This window comes from Chiloscyllium plagiosum, chromosome 12 (genome assembly GCF_004010195.1).
Source record: "Chiloscyllium plagiosum isolate BGI_BamShark_2017 chromosome 12, ASM401019v2, whole genome shotgun sequence".
NCBI classification, from domain to species: Eukaryota; Metazoa; Chordata; class Chondrichthyes; order Orectolobiformes; family Hemiscylliidae; genus Chiloscyllium; species Chiloscyllium plagiosum.
In genome coordinates, this window is record NC_057721.1 from 24,915,284 (window position 1) to 24,936,328 (window position 21,045).

The window sequence follows — 21,045 nt, forward strand, 5'->3', positions numbered from 1 at the left end:
TGTACCTGCATCCACCACTTCCCCCAGCAGTTCATTCAACACACAAACCACTCCCTGTGTAAAAAGGTTGCCCTCATGTCTTTTAAATCTTTCGCCTTTCACCTTAAAAACATGCCCCTTAGTTTAGAACTCCCTCACCCTAGGGAAAAGACTCCTGTCATTCACCTGATCTATGCCCCTCATGATTTTATCAATCTTAGTGAGGTCACCCTTCAACTTGTTACACTCCAGAGAGAAACGTCCCAGGTTTTCAGTCTATTTTATGTCATGTAGTTTTGGATTGAGCTTTTTCTCCAAATTACATTCCGCATAAAAAAATTAAACGAGAGCCACTGCTATCATCAAACTAATTATTCTCAAGTGCCAAGTGATATGTCAAAGCACAACTTCCTCTGGCAAATGCCCCATTTATCCACACCTCTTATGTGGCATTGTTTGCTGTCCAACACCTCAAGTTTCCACCTTACTAAATGCCAGTAAATTGCCACTTTTTCTAAAAAACAATAACCACATTTTAAAATCAATTCTTCCATAAAAAGTGCTTTGGAACATGCCGAGGACATGAGGGGCACTTCAAAAATGCAAATCCTCTTTCCTCCACAGCAGTCAATTATTGAGTATTGTCATCGGCCTGGCATTGTTTCACTTATTAGATTTTTAACGGAGAATGGTGTTCATTAAATTTGGGTTCAGAATTTGGTGGAAGAATTTCACCCAATGTCTTAATGGGCCAGTAGACCATGAGGTATGGTAGTGCATAATAAAGATCAAAATGGATCATGGTTCAATTGACTTCTTTAGTGAGTCAACTTATCTTGACTAGTCTGGAAAACTAAAAGGCATATTTTGGTCTCGTTAAAGTAAATAAATCATGCAGGTGTCTTGCAACTGGTCACTACCTGGTTGCCTTATTAAAAAGTGCCCAAGTCTGACGATTGGCTGAGGATTAGATCAATCACAGACTTGTATGAAAAACATCTATTTTCTTTATCCAAAACAGTTACATAAGCTATCAGAGGTTGTTATCACCTGTGGATTAGTACTCAGTACAAATTGCTGAGGTAAATTTTATGTATTAGCTCCGCTGCTGCAGTGATCAATGGGAGTTTTCTTCAGGAATTTGGACTGAAATGCAGTTGCAACGTTGAAAATTTTCCACAACTAACGGAGTTCTAGTTTATTAGGAAGGATTTCTGTATTTCTCTTTTCTCAAAGCAATGAACCACAGGTCGAACTTTTGAAGCGGGGTGAGAAATGGAGCCGGGATTCTTTCCTGGTCACATGACTATATGAATTAGAAGCAGGAGTAGGCCATTTGGCCTTTCAAGCATGCTCCAAAATTCAATATGATTCTTGGCTGATCTGTTTGTGTTCTGAATTTCATTTTCCCATTTATCCAGTGATTGATTGTCTTGCCAAACAAGAATATTTACAGACCCTGCCTCTACCACCTTTTGAGGTAGGGTTCCAAAGTTGCACAACTCTGAGAGAAAAGATTTCTCCACATCTCTGATCTAAAAGGGCAAGCCCTGATTTTAAAACAGTGTCCCTCTAAGTCACCCACAAAAGTAAACACCACTCCACGTCCACCTTGTCATGATCATTTAGGATCTTAGATAAGAAACTAAATTACCACTTGCTCTTTGAATGAAACTCTAGTGAAAACAAACCCAGCCTTTTAATCTTTCCACAGTTGTCAACCCATTCGTTCCAGTAAATCTAGTAAACCTCCTCTGATCTGCTTTTATTGCATTTACATCCTTCATTAAATAAAACCAAAGTTGCACAGTTTGTTCAAGATGTGGTCTCACCAATGCCCTGTACAACTGAAGCATAGCATCCTTAGTTTTATGTAAAATTCTTTTCATAAGCAAGGATACCATTCCATTAGCCAATACCTGCATTCTTTTGTGACTCATGCACCAGAGCACTTGCATCCCTCTGCACCTTGTAATTCTGCAGTTATTCACCTTTTAAACAATACTTTACGTATTTATTCTTCCTGCCAGCTACAACTTCACATTTCCCCATGTTGTAGTCCATGTATTGGATTTTTCATCATAGAATAGTGTGGAAGCAGGCCATTTGGCCCATCGAGTCTGCACCGACCTTCCAAAGAGCATCGCACCTAGACCCCACCCTATCCCTGGAACCTTGCATGTCACTTCGCCTCTGCATCCCTGGATACTATGGGCAATTTAGCATGGCAATTCAACTAACCTGCACATAAAGTCATAGAGATGTACAGCACAGAAACAGACCTTTTGGTCCAACTCGTCCATGCCAACCAGATATCCTAAATTAATCTAGTCCCATTTGCCAGCTCTTGTTTCATAACCCTCTAAACTCTTTGTATTCATATACCCATCCAGATGGGTTTTCAATGTTGTCATTGTACCAGCTTCCACCCCATCCTCTGGCAGTTCATTCCATACAAACAGCACTCTGTGTGAAAAGTTGCCCCTTAGATCCCTTTTATATCTTTCCCCTCTCACTATAACCTATGCCCTCTAGTTCTGGACTCTCCCAACCCAGGCAAAAGACCTTGTCCATTTCCCCTATCCATGCCCACTCAATCCATCTGCATCCTTGTTAAAACTTATTTCCTTCCAACATTTGTGTCATCTGCAAATTTAGCTACCATGCCATTGATCCCCCCATTAAAGTCATTGTTATAACATTGAAAGCCAAGCACAGACCCCTGCTCAACCCCACTCCAAACATCCTGATGCCAATCTGAAAAAAAAGCTAATATTTGATATATGGTGGTATGTTACCCCAATACAATGGGCTCCTACTTTGTACAAATATGTTTTATCTGGAACTGTCAAATGCCTTCTGGAAAGTATAAGTATACCATACCAATTGTTCCCCTTTATTCATAGTGCATGTTATTTCAAAGAATTCCAAACAGATTAATAAAACACTATTTCCCTTTTACAAACTTAGGCTGACTCTTCTCAATTGCCTTGAGGTTTTCCAAGTCTCCAGTTCTAATTTCCTTAACAATCAATTCTCAAACCTTCCCCACAGCAGATGGGAAGCTTCCTTATCTATAGTATCCTGATTAGTGCCAGTGTCCCTTCTTGAATAAACAGGATTTATTTATTACTTTCCAATCTGATTGAATCCTTCCAGAATCTCATGAAATTTGGAAAATTAAGACCAATGTATCTACTACCTCACTAGCTACCTCTTTTAAGACCCTAGGAGGAAGTCCATCTGGAACAGGAAGCTGATCAACCCACAACTCCATCCATTTGCTTCCCTAGTGATTATTATTTAAAGAGGCTCTTTTCTTCCCCATTTATAGATGTTACTGGGATGCTTTTTGTATTGTCTGTAGTGAAAACACAGGCAGTTTATATCTTAACTACCCATTCTCATTCACTTTAATTATTATTTTCTTTTTCAGATACTTGTATAAACTCTTGCTTTTTTTAACATTTGTAGCTAGCTTACATTCATACTCTAATTTAATAATTTCTTTATAGGCAATGTTTGGTGGCAATGAATGCTTGGGTTGACTGTGCATCCGTATTCACATGGCAATGCGCCTACATACAGTTCCAGGCCCTGAACATTATTATGTCTTGCGCAAAAGTCTGCAATGCGCATGTGCACAGAGCAGGTGCGAGATTCAAATGGGGCTGGAGGGGAGAGAATGGATGGGCTGCTGTGGTAACAGTAAAAGCCTGTGAAGATGGTACATAGGGGGATGGAATGGACAGGGATGGGGCATGATTGGGTTCACTGGGGGACAGTGTTAATGGGCCCCATCAGTTCTCTCTTCTCCGGCCATCTCAACTGTTTCCCCTCCCAACCCTGATCTCTTTATTCATTCGCCTGCAAACATGTCCCCAACTATTCACAGGTAATAATGGTAAGCACCTTGAGCATCAGGAAACACAGCTTTTTCTCAAATTGGTAGCCAGCCCAATGACAAAGACATGCATGCAGACATTTTTCAATAAAACACCTTCATTAGTGCATGAACAAGTATCTCCCTAGATCGTATTGCATATGCTCCTCAGTGTAATAAAATATAAAATGCAGCCTTTTCATATTCTGACCAGTCACCTGACCTGCCAGGGGCCTTTGTCGATCATATGGTTTTTCATTAAATTTGACGGAAGCTTTAACTTATTTTATTGACCACAGTAACAGGGTATTTCCCTTCAAGCTTTGCTCTGCAGTAGAAATGCATTTTCTGAAGTACTCCTTTAAATGTCTGTAATTCCTTTTGCACTAATTTATCTCATAGTCTAATATGCTAGTTCAACTCAGTTAGCTCAGCTTTCATGCCCACACAGTTGCCCTTTTCTAAGTATCAAGTACTTGTCTTAAATCCTTTCTTCTCCCTTTCAGAATGAATGCAAAATTCAATAATATTGTGGTCACTGTGATCTAGAGATGCCTTTACTCTGAGGGGATTAATTACTCAGCATGGTGTCAGGTCTGGTATAGCCTGCCCCCTGGTTGGTTCCAGAATGTGCGACTTGAACAAAGTATTTCAGAATTATTCTATGAACTCCTCAAAGAGGTTATTATAACCAATCTGATTTTTCCAATTTATATGATGTTTTAAATCACCCAAAATGATTGCTATTCCTTTCTGACAAGCACCCAATATATCATCTTGTATACTTCTTCTTCCATTGTGGTTACTATTTGGAGGCCTGTAGACTTCTCCCATAATTCTATATCCTGATCATCCAAACTTGTCTGAAGGAAATAATCACTAGTTGAGAGTTTGAATGGAGCACTCCCTTGATTACTTTGGAAACAGGTTCAAAATAATGGTGGCAGGCATGTCCTTGAAGCTGCAGAGGCAATTAGAAGACTTCCTGCTGCAGAAAAATAGCAAACAGCAGTAAAAGGTAAATAACTGAGAGAGCACTTCAACATTAAGATGCCCCATCACCAAAAGAAACAAATTATAATTTGAAAATGCAACCAGGCCACTTTGGGGGATGATGGTCACTCTACAGAGCAGCGTTCACACTCAGGCAGACAAAAGAGCACCTGGGGGCCTATCCTGGGGCACTCGCACCCGACCGTGCACTTGTTGCTACCTCCAGTCAGTTGGACAAGCCCTGTCATTGTTGGTAAAGCTGGAGACCAACCAAAACCAAATACAGTACTCAGCCTGAACTTAGTGGCTGTGCTCCACAAGAGGGCAGGCACCCAGACTTAGTGGGCTCGAACTCCAAAGTGGCCACTGTTAGAAACTGTCTCAGGAAATTAGCACACCAGCCAGCACTGCTATTTTCAGGATTTGTCTACCATCATTTAGGGCCTGAAAACTTATGCTGTATGACTTTGAATTTCTTTGAGAGTCGATTAACTGAAAATGCTGAGAGATCAACATTCTTACCTGGACCGAAAATCGTAACATTCAACGTGTTAGATTAGATTACTTACAGTGTGGAAACAGGCCCTTCGACCCAACAAGTCCACACCGACCCACCCCTAACACCACGTGCAATTTACAATTTAGCAAGGCCAATTCACCTAACCTGTACATCTTTGGACTATGGGAGGAAACCGTAGCAAACCCGCACAGACACGGGGAGAATGTGCAAACTCCACCCAGTTAGTCGCCTGACGCGGGAATTGAACGCGGGTCTCTAGCGTTGTGAGGCAGCACTGCTAACCACTGAGCTACCGTGCTGCCCACACGGGTTATGAGGTTTCCTAATTGGCTTTGAGGGGACAGACTGGTCTAAAGCCAGAGTTGTTCGACCTTTGGGAAATTTTAACTGGAAATCAAATCAACAGTCTTTTGACGTCTTGGATTCTAACTAGTGCCCACTCCTACAATCACCCTGTCTCAGTTCCAAAGTGTCGTCCGAACACACCCTTCTGATGACTGAAGTCATTCGAGTCCGTTTGCAGTGAGCCACCTTGTCCTGTAGGTCGGGATGTATTCGTCAGGTGTCCACCAGCTGCAGCCTTCCATGTCATTCACTGTAATTACTCCACAGAAGTATTTTACCAAACAGTAAGCCAACAGACACCTGATGTAATCGTAGCTTTCACTGGCAAGTAGGAGGGGGAAACTGGTAGCATTGAAGCTGCTGGCACGGCGTGCCTGGGGAAGTGATGGAATGGCATTGTACGCTTTATTGTCATACACTACTGACGTGACTCAATCGTCTCCGATCAGAGTACAGCTCCGTGATTGCCGATCTGGAGTGAGCGCTTCAGACACTCGGCTCTTTGTTCATTCAAAGATCAATCAACTGGCCGATAAGGGGATTCGGCCGTCAGCTCCACTTCCCTTGCGTTTTGTAAAGGAGTTAGAATTTGGGGAGGGCAGCTACCTTGCAATATGGGATCAGTGGATTTTATTTAAAAGCAAGCACCACCACCCCACACGATTTGTGCGTTGTAAATGATTTTCTTGTTTCTGCTGCGCGGGGACGGGTGGAGGGCGACTGAGCCGTTGCTGAAGCCCTGTGGTTTGTATGTGGAAGCAGTGCAAAGGTCTTCAAAACTGAGGCTGCTTGTACTTGGGGCGGGGGCTGTCTGAACAGACCCTCAGCATTGCCCTGGTGCGGAAAATAAAAGGACGGTCCGTTTCTCAACCGTTGTCCAGGGTCAGAGGGTGGGAATTATGTATAATTCCGAGCTGCCATTTGTGGCATCCGTGTCCTCAACCCCCTTCTCTTCAATCCAGCTCGACCTGCTGTGAAAAGCTGCAATTTCTGCGGGAGCTTCAGTGGGGAGAGGAGAGGGGGGGAAGAGAGCGAGCGTGTGTAAGCTCCTCCCTGCTCCCTCCTACTCCTTGTCGGCTGTTCAGCACAGCAGCAATTCTCCAGCGCTGCTTTTTGTGTGTGTGGTGCGCTCCATTTCTTACCCACGGGCTGTGTGTTGTTCGGACTAACTGCTTCAGCATCATGAGGGAACAGCTGACGGGGTAGGTAAACCGAGAAAGTCGTCCCATTGCCCTGACTCGCTGGAGTGCGGTAACTTGGAACGGTGTCGTCTTCCCCCCCCTCCCTCCCTCCTCGTGTCGGTTTCCCAGTGCAGGTATCGTGATAGTTTCCCCACTTCAGAATCGGTGGCAAGCTGGAGTGTGTCATACAGGTGTGTGAGAGTGTGAGAGAGACAGAAGTTACAATCTGGACTCTGCTGCAGGGTTTCACTTGAAAGTTCCTCTGACTCTTTGTAGCTTGTAAAGTGACAGGTGAGCGGGGTGGGGAGAGGGAGCTCTCCCGAGGTTTCTCACCACTCCCCCCGACAAAGGAATCCGCCTCTAGCTGCTTTGGTGCAGGATTAGTTAATGCCGCCTCGACCCGGCTTTGGTGACTGCTGGAGCAGAAGAAAGCCGGAAAGGCCAACAAAAGAAGTTGTGAACTCTTTTGAGAGAGACCAGTGAGCAAGGGTCGGGTGGAGGCAGGCTTCTGCGGACAGACGAACATGACCGTAAATGAACTCTGAATAAGAAATCATTTTCTGTTTTAACTGTTTGTTGCATTCCGCTACTAACAACGGTGTGGACTAATCCAGATGAAGTCGGCAGGTGACGACCTTGAGCAGCACTTTGTGTGTGTGTGTTCTGTGCTCTCGCCACCCTCACCTTCTACGCACCCACCTTTTGTTTCCTGCCGCCTTCTCTTGATCATACTAATGCTGTGATCATTTCAAGTGGATTTGAGAACACCCCCCAGAAGTGCTGAGTCGACAAACCCTAGGAACGACTTCACACTGTGCTCTGCCCCCGCTAGTTTACTATTAAAGAACCAGCTATTGAAAATGACAGCCGTGCAAAAGAACCAGACTTTCATCAGCCTTGGTTTCTTGCTGCCCATTTACGAGCTTGTGTAAATTGATAGTCATCACCTCCTTTCAAATGCTGAAAAAAAACTGCAATATTTGTTTAGGCCAAAGCAAATACCTGCAGCCTCCATGCTGTCTGCATACAAAGTGAGCTTCTGGGCTAGTAATTGGCACAGAAGCTTGCTTTTTTAATATATATATTCAGTGATCCACTTGTCTTCCAAACTTATCCTGAGCTCCTTAGCGTATTTAGGAAGCTGCCAAAGTGAAAAGGAGCAAAGTCTACTGCTGTGCTGCTCCTCTTCTGAAGCTGCCCAGATTAGTTAATCGGCAATAAGAGAATGAAAAGGTCAAGCAGAAGAAATATTCAAAGGCTTCGCTCTCGTTATGTGAGAACACAGCTTTTATCTGCTCAGGTTCAGCTAATTCCAAATCCTTTTCTTTTCGTGTGTCTTTCAGCCACCAGACCCAGACTACCTGCTGGGATCATCCCAAGATGACAGAGCTGTATCAGTCACTAGGTGAGAAAGCCTTTGAGCATGCTGCGTTTTTTGAGTTTTCACAATGTTTCACCACAATTTGTAATGACTTGCTTTGTTTATGAAGAGGATGTATTTGTGAAAAGACCCTGCAAGTATAGCTGGAGATGAACCATAATTTCAACTGCCCAGGAGTCAAGATCTAGCTGAAAGGATGAAAGTTTTTAAAATGGAAAAGAAGGCATTCTAATCTCAATGCATTAGTTATGACTGATTATTTCTACAATTTCACAGGAATCGTTTACCGTCTACTTTACAGCACAATTCAAAGCTTAATTTATGTCAAATATAATCAATAGTTGTGAAAGGTTTTCTTGTGAAAGCTTATACATTGCAAAGCAGCAGTTCGCACTTTGCATTGGAATGCAGTCTGCATGTGGTCAATTATTTGCAGCCCATATTTCTAGGTTTGCTTGAATTTTCCTTTTAGATCCTATGCCTTTATTTCCATGGGCCTCTGTTTACAGGCAATGTTGTGGTATGCAACCTTCATTCACATCTCACACAGTGCTCTGCATGATGAAAGGCCCTTCATCAGGAGTCTTTTGGGCTTTTGCCCAAAATGTCAATTCTCCTGTTTCTTGGATGCTGCCTGACCTGCTGTGCTTTTCCAGCACCACACTCTCGACTCTGATCTCCAGCATCTGCAGTCCTCACTTTCTCCTACTTTCCCAGTGAAACCTGCAGAGCACTGTGTGAGATGTGAATGAAGGTTGCATACCACAACATTGGGCGGCACGGTGGCACAGTGGTTAGCACTGCTGCCTCACAGCGCCAGAGACCTGGGTTCAATTCCCGCCTCAGGCGACTGACTGTGTGGAGTTTGCACGTTCTCCCCGTGTCTGTGTGGGTTTCCTCCGGGTGCTCCGGTTTCCTCCCACAGTCACAAAGATGTGCAGGTCAGGTGAATTGGCCATGCTAAATTGCCCCTAGTGTTAGGTAAGGGGTAAATGTAGGGGTATGGGTGGATTGCCCTTCGGCGGGTCGGTGTGGACTTGTTGGGCCGAAGGGCCTGTTTCCACACTGTAATGTAATGTAGTGTAATCTAATCTTTCACTGAGAAAGTGTTAATACTTTTCAGGGGTCATCAGAGAATGGGGGGGGGGGGGTGTGGTAAAAGAAACATACCTGAAATATTGTTAATGCTGTTTACCATATTTGATTGGTATTTGCATTAGCATTTTCTTTTAATATTGAATTAATATTAACTTTTCATTGATTATTGTTCAGTCCTGTGAGATGACTCTGCTTTTGTTAGAATTTGTTTTGTCTGTGGTTAAAACAAGTTATATTTGGAGAATATGTGGTGGAGCAAACATACGTTGGAACTGCCTTTGTTTGCCATAATAGCAAGATTCCATTGTCGATAGCTGGCACACGGAGTCCCCAAAATTATTTCTTAAATGTACAAGATGGTCATATTTCTGGGAGCAGGAATAAAGACCCGTACAACATAGAAGCGATAAAAGTAACATTGTGTGCCTTCATTATTCACAATGAAAAGATGAAATACAAGAAAATAAACATCTGTGGTCTTTGCAGTAAGGCTTTCTCCTGCAGAAATCTCATAGAAGCAGGAAAACAGATAATTGAGACGCCACCATAAGTCTTGAGCAGCACAGAGAATTTCTGCTCATACATGGTGTACACCCTTCTCGTGCTAGTTTGATTGACGTTTTCCCGCATTAGACTATAATGTGTCACAGTACCAAACATTCTTGTTCATATGCAACTAGCAGAACAAAGAACATTGATTTTGAATAATTTCAAATAAAATGTTTCAATCTACATGATTAGAAAAATATAAACTCTTGTTCCTTTTTGAACCCAGTGTCATTATGGGGAACTCGTAATTTGCTATTGTTGCAAGTGTGTTATCCTATAGAGCATTAAAGATCTATAGTCAACAGAAGATTACTGATGTGTTTATTTTCCACCAATGTCCAGAGCACAGATCATTCTAAAATTAATGCTTCTCACTCTTTGCAAGCTAGTTGCTTAATTGTACACAACACATTTTATTCCAGTATGCAACAAGTATGCATTGTATTCTTCACCTTAGTGATATTTATGTTCTATGTCATTTTAACTATTGAAAAGTTAAAATAAATTTCAATTGGATCTGCAAATGTGCTAGAAAAATGAGATGTTGCTTTAATGTCAAGCTAAATTATGTCAAAAAACAGTACTTAATTCAGTCCAAATTCAAGACCTGGAGAATTGATAGCCTTGGTGAATTAGTAGACACAACTTGTCATTAAAACGTAAAAAGAAAGAGTAAGCTTGAAAAATCCTGTGGCCTGCCAGCCCTGAAGACATTTGAGATGAATTGTACTTTATATTTTAAGTTGTGAAACTCATTAGACCTATGAACTGTGATTGATTTATTATGTAGCATGTAACATCTGTGAATGATATACTATCAGAGAGCCTATGCATGTGTGCACATGTTTGTAAAATGGGCATTTCTGGATAAGATTCCAATGGATTGCACAAAAAATTAAACTTTCATTGACTATTGAGCATTTATGTATGAAATATTGACTAAAGTAAGATTTATCAATGTATACAGGTGTAGTAGATAGGCAACATCCGCAAATCCTACGCTTCACCATTGATCAGTGCAACCCCCATAGTGACCACACACTAAAATCAGAAGGGAGCTGATGTGAGACAACAATAATAAACAGGACACAAGTATTTTCAGGCTGCAATCTCATTCTGAAATTGACATGACAGATTATAAATGAAATTTCAGTTCAATCTTTTTAGTGTTGTCATAGTTCCTGGTTATTCTTTATCATTCCCAGATTCTTACATTAGAACATTTGAAACCAGTGTCAAAGAGTTCTCATAGTATCTGCAAAAGTCATTCCACTGATATTTTACTCGAGTCACCATCTTGTTTGCTGCCTCAAATTAAACAACAGAAAGTGCCTTAAAGGCAAATTTATGTATTAACATGGGCATCAACAATGTCCTGAATATGAAGGTTTTTATTTTGAATTTGTGCACATTTCATCCTCTAAAGGTTGGATCATAAAATGCAAGAGCACAAGTTAGCCATTTAGTGCATCAAGCCTATTCGACTATGCAATGAGTTCACGACTGATTTTTAACTCAGTTTTTCCTGTCTTGTCCCCTCAATCGTTGATGCCCTTACTGATTGAAAGTCTGTCTCGCTTAGAATTGAATATACTTAATAACTCAGCAATTGCCGAGCACTGCGTTTTAAAAAAAAAAGCAGAATCTCCATGTTCTGAGAGAAGAAATTCCTTTTCATCTGTGTCTTAAGTATGCTACCCTTTCCTCTGAGATTATGCAGCCTGCTCCTCGACTGTTCCACAAGGAGAAATAACCATTTTATATCTACCCTCTTAAACTTCCAAAGAATCCTATGTTTCAACAATTCAACTCTTATTCTTCTAAACTCCAAACCTGAAAAACAGATTCAACCTTTCCCAATAAGAAAATCCTTTTATCCCCAGGATCAACATCGTGGACCATTTCTGGACTGCCTCAATGCCAGTTTATTTTTCTTTCATTAGATAAGCGGACAAAAATGTTCACAGTATTTTTGATGTGGACTAATTGGTTCTTTATATAGATTTAATAAGCACCCCTATGTTTTGTATTCAATCCATTTAAAATAAAGACAAACAGGCTTTTAGACTTGCCTATTACTCATTGACCTTGATGCTAGCTTATGGCGATTCATGTACAAGGACCTCCAAATCTCTCTGTGCTGCAGCTATCTGCAGTGCTTCTTAGTTCATGTTTCACTCTTCTGTTCAGCCTGGCAAAGAGCATTGCCTACATTTTTCCTAATATATTCCATCTGCTAAGTCTCTGCCCACTCATTTAACTCAACATTTACCTGCCCCCTGAATTATCCATATCTCTGCAGACTCTTTGTGTCATCCTTAGTACTTGCCTTTCCATCTATTTTAATATATTCTGCAAAATTGGTGATCGTAGATTTACTGCCTTGTCCAAGTCATTAATAGATGTTGTAAATAATTGTGGCCCCATTACTGATGCCTGTGACACACCAGGAGATGCAGATTGCCATGCTGAAAGTGAAACCTTTTTCTCAGTTCTCTCTTCTATTAGTTTCCCAATCATTTATCCATGTTTATAACACGTTCCATCACCATGGGTGCTTATCATATTAAGAAGTGTGTTTGTCAAACTATCGTTGTTATAAAATGTGCGTGTGATATTGAAAGTGATGAATATTTTGTTCTAAAATCCATACCTACGAGAAAAGTTTAGAATGATGAAGAGTCACTTCTGAGATGCACTGCTGAGAATGTTTGTTTTTTTTTAATGCAGCCGATCTAAATAATGTAAGGTTTTCTGCGTACAGAACAGCCATGAAGCTACGTAGACTGCAGAAAGCTCTTTGCCGTAAGTATTGTCTTCTCCTCATACTGCTCTTTGCCAAGGAATAGTTTATTTACCACTTCAAACCGTTCCTGTACTATGAGGTCATGACTGATTTGTGACTGAACCTCGTGTTTCCAATTTTGCCTATTATTCTTTTAATGTATTTGGTTAATAATGAATCTGTTGATTTCAGATTAAAATTAACAATTGACAACCATTAGTGGGGGAGTTCCAAACTTTACTTACCCTTTACAAACTTCACTTCTGAGAAGCATGAATTTGTAGTTATGTCATGTAACCCTAAATTTCCTAACCAGCTGAGATATTTTCCTTCTCTCAAACTTATCATTTCTTCTTAATTTCTTGTAAACTGTGATAAGCCTATAACTTACCCTATAACATTCTAAATTCCAAGGAATGCAATTCTAGTTTGTGTAATCTCTCCTAACAATTTAACCTTTGGAGTACATGTATCGTTCTGCTCATTCTTTACAGCCCTCCATCCATGAACAATATATTGTTCCTAGTGCATTATGTTAACAACTGTTCACAAATCTCCAGTCTAGTCTAACCAGGGTTTTGTATAGTGGGAACTTGAGTCATAGAGATGTACAGCATGGAAACAGAACCTTCAGTCCAACTCCTCCATGTCGACCAGATATACTAAATTAATCTAGTCCCATTTGCGAGCATGTGGCCCATATCCCTCTAAACCCTTCTTATTCATATTCCCATCCATGCCTTTTAAATGTTGTAATCGTACCAGCCTCCACTACTTTCTCGTGTAGCTCATTCCATACACGAACCACCCTCTGCATGTTAAATCTTTACCCTCTCACCTTCAACTTATGTCTTCTAGTTTTGGACTCACCCACTCCAGGGAAAAGACCTTGTCTATTCACCATATCCCCACCCTCATGATTTTATAAACCTCTATGATGTCACCCCTCAGCCCCTGACGCTCCACCAAAAATAGCCCCAGTCTATTCAGCCGCCTCCAATAGCTCAAACTCTCCAACTCGGTCAACATCCTCGTAAATATTTTCTGAACTTTTTCACAGCATCCTTCCAAAAGGAGGGAAACCAAAATTGCACACAGTATTCCAAAAGTGGCCTAACCAATGTCCTGTACAGCTGCAACATTACCTCCCAATTCCTATACTCCATGCACTGACCAATAAAGGCAAGCATACTAACCGCTACCTTCACTATCTGGGACTCCACTTCCAAGAAGCAATGAACCTTTAAGCCAAGATCTTTGTTCAGCAACGCTCCTGGCGACTTTTAATATTCATCAGCTTTGCAATCAACAGGTCATGTTCTGTGTGATTTTCCCAGCAGATCCTTTTATGTGGCCAGATTGTTAGCCTTACTCACAGTCCATATCAGGTAAATGGGCTACAGTGATTGGTGGGAATGTCACTACTCTGCCAATCCAGGATGTAAAGAAGCCCTGTTGTCAAGTCTAAAACATATGGGAGAGGGAATAAGATATTAGCTTCCTTCCAACACAGGTATCCTGTTGGACATCAACCCATCATCCAGAGACTGAAATCCTTATTTCCGCACCCTAAGGCTGTCTGGAGGAAAGTGTGAATTCCCTGTTGCCCTACTCCGAAGATGGCACATTGGTTCAGTGGTTTGCACTGCTGCCTCACAAGGGATCTGGGTTTGATTCTAGCGTTGGAATAGGGATAGGGTGGAGACCAGGTGTGGCAGGGATGCTGTTTGGAGAATTGGTGTAGACTCAGTTGTCCTAACGGCTTCTTGCTGCACTGTGATTCTGTGATTTTATGAAAGTTACCGCTCAACAAAGAATCCTACCCAGTCTGCAATTTCCTGTTTTCTCCCAGTATCTTAAAAATAGTAGGGTTATGCTAACAACACTTCACTGTGGCAGAACTGGCCCAGAATTCATGGAACTTGAAAGATGGCTAGCAACACATTTACTATTTTCATAGCCATCTCCTTTAAACTCTCATGGGTCAGGCCATGGAAATTTATAAGCAGTGCAAACCACTGAGCTACCGTGCTGCCATCTGAGTAGGAAATATGAGGGAATTCACACTTTCCTCCAGACAGCCTTAGGATACAGGAACAAGGATTTCAGTCTCTGGATGCTGGGTTGATATCCAGCAGCATGTCTGTGTTAGAAGGAAGTTAAACTCTTGCTCCGTCCCTCATCGATATCACCAGCACCACTTTTTAAAATCTAATACAAATGTCCTTCAATTCCTCCTCACTTGGCTCCCCATTTTTTTCAGGGTTTCTAATTAGCACCCCATCATCACTACGTTGTGAATCAGGCTCAAGGATTTTTTTGTTAAATGTGGGCAAAACAGTTGCATTTTCTTGTGTTGATAGTTTTTTGTTAATCACAAATTTGTGTAACTTGTGATCTGCACAAGTATTAATTCAATTTTCTCAACTTAAATGCAACAATTATTTGTCTATAAAGCTTCAAAATGTTTTGAATGTGTTAGTGTGTTTTACAGGGGTTCAGCACCAGTTTTGCTAACCACTGTTTGGTTTGAATGAGGTCAGTATCAGGGGTACAATTTTTTTGCCAATCTTCTCATCCCCATCCCCCTCCTCAGTGTATTGACTCGTTGCTGGGGAACAGTTGTGTGGAGACTGGTTGTCCTCCATTACCTTGAAGTGATCATTATTCATAAGCCTCCAATTCGGCAATCCAGTTTCAACATGTTCAGGATTACTCCACAGTGTGATGTGGATGACATCATTGCCACAAGAACTTCTAAGTACCTGTTTGTAGCAGGAGAGTTTAGTGGCATTCTTGGGATTAAAAAGTTTTATGCAAAATCTTTATTGATAATACATAAAGTTGATGAAAGTATCAAGCAGAAAGATATCCCTGTATAATCTGTATGTTGGAGTTTTTATCATGGAAGTGAGATAATTGTCTTACCTCAAGCATTAAGTCCCACAGTGGATTCTGAACATGAATGTGAATGAAACAGCAGGTTACAAGCACCAATCCATGAAATGCAAGCATTTAGGAGCATGCTTCACTTTGGTAGTAATGAAAAAAATCACCACAAGCTATAAAGTGATGCATGCAGTGCTGTTACTTCTTTCCTTGACCCTTATTTATGAAATGTCCTTTTATGGGTTTTTTTTTGGAAGTGCATAAATGATGCAAAAATTGTTGCAGAATCTTCAGAACACAACATTAGCATCCAAGTTCTTTCTGATATTAAAAGCTTCAGGCCAATTCAAAGTTAATGTTTTACATATTTTTAAAAATTGATCAATTTACCAAATAGATGTCATGTCAGTATGGGTTGCATCTGTATTGTCAAATCATTGTGAATGTCTTTCCAAAATTTGATCCATTTAGACTGAGGTTTTGTTTCTAATTAAACTACATCAAACCTGCTTGAAGGAATGAATTAATTGTCATTGATTATTTAACTCTAGGGGATCTCACTATCACTTGTTTGCCCATCGATACAAGTGTTGTGATGCTGATCGTACATTTCCAAGTCCACAAATAAACTAACCTTAGGAGAATAGTGTTTTTCAATTCCTTGCAGGAACTATTGTAACAAATGGTTTACTTGTTTGTTGATATCTGACCAGGCCCTCAACTTGGTACAGTTGAATTTGTATTTGGCTGAAAATTCATGTAGTTGAACTTATGTAAAGGTAGCTCAACTAATTAAATAAGAATGAGTTTCACTTGAAGTAGATTGCCCCTAAATTATACTTATTAAAGGTACACAAAATAACCAATGTATTGGCAACAAACTATACATTAAAATGACTTTTGCAAAGGCTAGCTCTTGACTTATGTGCATTAGGGGAACATGGATCATTTGGTTATTGTGGTGTGACATGCATTAGCAGAGCAAGACTTACAACTCAGTCATGATCACTTTTACTGCGCAACAATATTGCTCTGTCATTTTATCCATACTTGTGAGTTAGATATATGCTGCTACTTTATTCAAGTCCCTATTAAACTTGCTATTCTTGCAAGCTTGTATGGGGCTTCAGCAATTATTTTTTAAAAACTATATTCTTTATTGTACTCCTGAATTGTTTGTCAGGTTTGTTCAGAAGGACATGTTATTATGTTAGAGCTTTTTTCAAGCAGCATGTGTCATTTTCTTGTTTTGTGTTGAGAATCAGCAGTTGGTTCATATAATAGAGTGCAGTTAGAGTCCATTCAGCTCATCTTGTTGGTGCTGGCTCTTGAAAGAGGTGTTCAACTACTTCTACTCCCTATTCTTTCCCCATGCCCCTGCAGATTATTTCAATCCAGATTTTAATCCAATTACCATTTGAAAGACAAATTGAAATAGTTTCCCCTTCTCTTTCAGCACGTATAACTTGCTGCATTAGAGGAGTAAAGCTGTCAGATTTTATTAGATGAGAAGTCATGGGCTATAATTTTCGAGATTTGACCATTGCCTGTCCGCCCAACTCTGCCCATTAACGGTATAGCACAGTTCAGACCTGATGAGGTTGTTGTCTGACATTGCCACGCCCTCCCAACCCGTTCCAACCCTTGCTCCACACCCAAACGCAACCAAGCACATACTTGTGCTCAAATTATGGTATAACTCTGCACTTGATGTTTTATGTATCTGGATCATGGTAAAATTGAGTTGTGAATATTTGCAGTGAACGGTGTATAAGAGCCATCATGGGGATGTAGTCTTCCAGTTATGACGGTAGGAGGCAGAAGGGGTGGGGGGGGTTGTATAAATCTTGATTTGCGTGTTCTCCCAGGACCTGGCTTCAGATTGTGCAGGCAGGAATGGACAATACTCAGTGTGTTCGTTGGGAATCCGTTCCACAGTCTGCTGCTCTTAAGTTCTTCCTGTTGAAGTACAACCTTTGGAAAGCTTATATAGTTTGGGCTAAAAGATCGATAGCTTGGGACCAAAAGCATGACCAATGATCTCATCAATCCCATCATTATTCATGTGTACGATTTGTAAGCCAGCTGAAATGATTTGTAGATCCTTCATCAGAATACGGTGGCAGCAATAAATTGGTGACAGTAGGAACACAAATTCCAACAAAATACACCATAAGTTTCAAACAGAGTGAATATCCAATCTGTTGTATTGGACAAATGTACGCTTTGATGTGAGAATTGGAGGCCAACGCTGAGGATTGATCAGATCATAGAATTTCACACCTTGCAGATAGAGTGCAATTTTGTTTCTTATATCCGTAGTTTGAATCTGTGACTGAGTTTTATTACTGAATTTCATGGCCTGTATTTGCAGTGGGATTTTGATGCTGGTGTTCACAGCTTGTATTTGCATTAAATCTTTGCTCTCAACTTTTACAGTACAGGCATAGATAGTAGATTTTATGTTGCTCAAGTAAAAAAAAGGTTTCTGTGCTGATGCTTCTGCTCCATCCTCAAGCATTATTGTTTTATTGAGGAATAAATTATTTCTGATTGACAATATTGAAATTATTCAGAATAATTTTATTTGTCCCATCATATATTGCAGTGCAGACACACAGGATAATTTGCAGCGAAGTGATGCCATCTCACTGATTTGCTCTTTGGAAATGCTGTCAAGTAATTGTTCAGAGATTCAAACATAATTTTAATAAGTGTTGTTTTTCTATTTCTCTACAGTGGATCTTCTCTCTCTGCCAAGTGCTTGTGAGGCTTTTGACCAGCACAACCTCAAGCAAAATGATCAACTAATGGATATTTTGGAGATAATTAACTGCCTGACTTCAATCTATGATCGACTGGAACAAGAACACAGTAACCTTGTCAATGTGCCTCTCTGCGTGGACATGTGTCTTAACTGGCTCCTCAATGTTTATGACACGTATGTTTCTTTGAACAATGTAATGAACTCAAACAGAACCAATACAGGAAGAAAGGGGTGTTGGAAGGAGGGTTATGGTTGGAGATAAGTAGGGTGACTACAAAACTGCTTGATTTATTTCTGGCAAACACCCCTGACAAAAGTTGCTATGTTGACTCCAAGGCATCTGTTGATGTGATGTACGTGGACTTCCAGAAGGCATCAAGTATATAGTAAAACGCAGTAGATCTGGAAGGAGGTAATAGCTCATAGAATAAAAGGGACAGTTGCAATGTGGATACAGAATTCGCTAAGGAATTGTCAAGATAGAGTCATAATTAAGGAATATTTTTCCAGCTGGAGAAAGGTTTGCAGTCATGGTCCCCAGGAATTAGGTAAAAACAATGACTGCAGATGCTGGAAACCAGATTCTGGATTAGTGGTGCTGGAAGAGCACAGCAGTTCAGGCAGCATCCGAGGAGCAGTAAAATCAACGTTTCAGGCAAAAGCCCTTCATCAGGAACGAGTATTGGGACCCTTGCCTTTCCTGATATGTTTTAATGATTTCGATCTTGGATTGCAGGGGACAATTTAAAAGCTTGCAGATCACGTGAAACTTTGTAAACTCAGAGAAGAGCAGAATAGAACTTTTAAAAGGGCATTGTCAGGGTATGAAATGGGCAGATAGATGACATAGGTCAATGCAAAGAAGTGTAACATAATATGTTATGGTGCAAAGAACATGAAGAGACCATGCAACATAAGGGGTACTATTAAGAGTCGGTAGGAGCAGAGAGAAGTGCTTTTATATGTGCAAAGATCATTAAAGGTGGCAGGACAGGTAGAGAATGGTATTAAAGTATTAAGTCTTCTAGGCTTCATCAGTCTTCTCAGCTTCATCAATTAGAGTATAAAAGCAGGGATATTATGCTGAACCTTGAATAAACTAGTTAGCCCACAGTTGGAGTATTGTGTACAGTTTTGGGTGTTATACTGTAGTAAGGATGCAAAAGCATTCAAGAGTGTGCAGAAGAGATTTATGAGAATAACATCAGGGATGAGACATTTCAGTTAAGAAAATGTATTGAAAATGTTGGGACTGTTTTCCTTGGAGAGGCGATGGGTAAGAAGGAGATTTAATAGAAGTATTCAAAATCCTGAGGGATCTGGACAGAGTAAATAGAGACAATTTATTCTTGCTTATAAATGTATCAATAACTGGAGCACATAGTTTAAAGTGTTTTACAAAAGAAGCAAATGAGAGGTGAGTAAAAACTTTTCTCAAATGGCTCAATGTGGAATCCACTGGTTGGAATTATAATGGAGGCATGTTCTTTTGGAATACAGATGGAACGTAGAAGAATGGCCTTTTGGATTCAGAACTGGCTCAAAGGTAGAAGACAGAGGGTGGAGATGGAGGGTTACTTTTCAGACTGGAGGCCTGTAACCAGCGGTGTGTCACAAGGATCGATGCAGGGTCCAGTGGCTTTTTGTCATTTACATAAATTATTTGGATGTGAAATAGGAGGTATAGTTAGTAAGTTTGCAGATGATACCAAAATTGGAGGTGTGGTGTACAGTAAAGAAGGTTTTGTCAGTACAATCTGACCTTGATCAGATGGCCCAATGGGCTGAGGAGTGGTAGTTGGAGTTTAATTTCGGTAAATGTGAGGTGCTGCAATTTGGGAAGGCAAAACGGGGTGGACTTATACACTTCGTGGTAAGATCCTGGGGAATGTTGCTGAGCAAAGAGATCTTGGAGTGCAGGTTCATAGTTCCTTGCAAGTGGAGTCCCAGGCACATAGTATAGTGAAGAAAGCGTTTGGTATGCTTACCTTCATTGGTCAGTGCATTGAGCATGGGAGGTCATGTTGCAACTGTACAGGACATTGGTTAGGCCACTTCTGGAATACTGTGTGCAATTCTGGTCTCACTGCTATCAGAAGGATGTTGTGAAACTAGAAAGGGTTCAGAAAAGATTTACAAGGATGTTGCCAGAGTTGGAGGGTTTGAGCTATAGGCTAAATAGGCTGGGGCTATTTTCCTTGGAGCATTGGAGGCTGAGGGATGACCTTACAAAGGTTTACAAAATCATGAGGGGTGTGGATGAGATAAATAGACAAGGTCTTTTCCTTGGGGTGGGGAAGTCCAAAACTAGAGGGCATAGGTTTAAGGTGAGAAGATAAAGATTTCAAAGGGACCTAAGGAGTAACTTTTTTTCCACACAGAGTATGGTGTGTGTATGGAATGGGCTGCCAGAGGGTGGTGGAAGCTGGTACAGTTACAACATTTAAAAGGCATCTGGATGGGAATATGAATAGGATGGCTGTAGAGGGATATAGGCCAAATGCTGGCAAATGGGACTAGATTAATGTAGAAACAATGAACAGTGTGTTTTCACTGCGTGACAGATCATGGACACTGAGCATAAGTTAAGGAATCATTCATAATTTTGAGGTACATAATTAATACACAGTTATTGCTGAATGAAATAAGCTTATTTGTGGCCATTACTTAACCTG

General features: G+C 40.8%; 1 protein-coding gene across 6 annotated transcripts in view; it reads left to right on the top strand.

The window, feature by feature from the left end:
- The window catches only part of dmd (dystrophin), a 2,012,228-nt gene that overhangs the window by 1,890,430 nt on the left and 100,753 nt on the right, over positions 1-21,045 (top strand). For 5 of the 6 annotated variants that reach the window (XM_043700735.1, XM_043700733.1, XM_043700734.1 and 2 more), the window contains 3 exons: positions 8,245-8,306; positions 12,660-12,734; positions 18,343-18,544. In XM_043700735.1, coding sequence (XP_043556670.1) covers positions 8,245-8,306; positions 12,660-12,734; positions 18,343-18,544 — 339 coding nt within the window. Of the gene's footprint in view, positions 1-6,738; positions 6,923-8,244; positions 8,307-12,659; positions 12,735-18,342; positions 18,545-21,045 lie in introns of those variants that run through there. The other variant, XM_043700738.1, reaches the window with a different exon arrangement.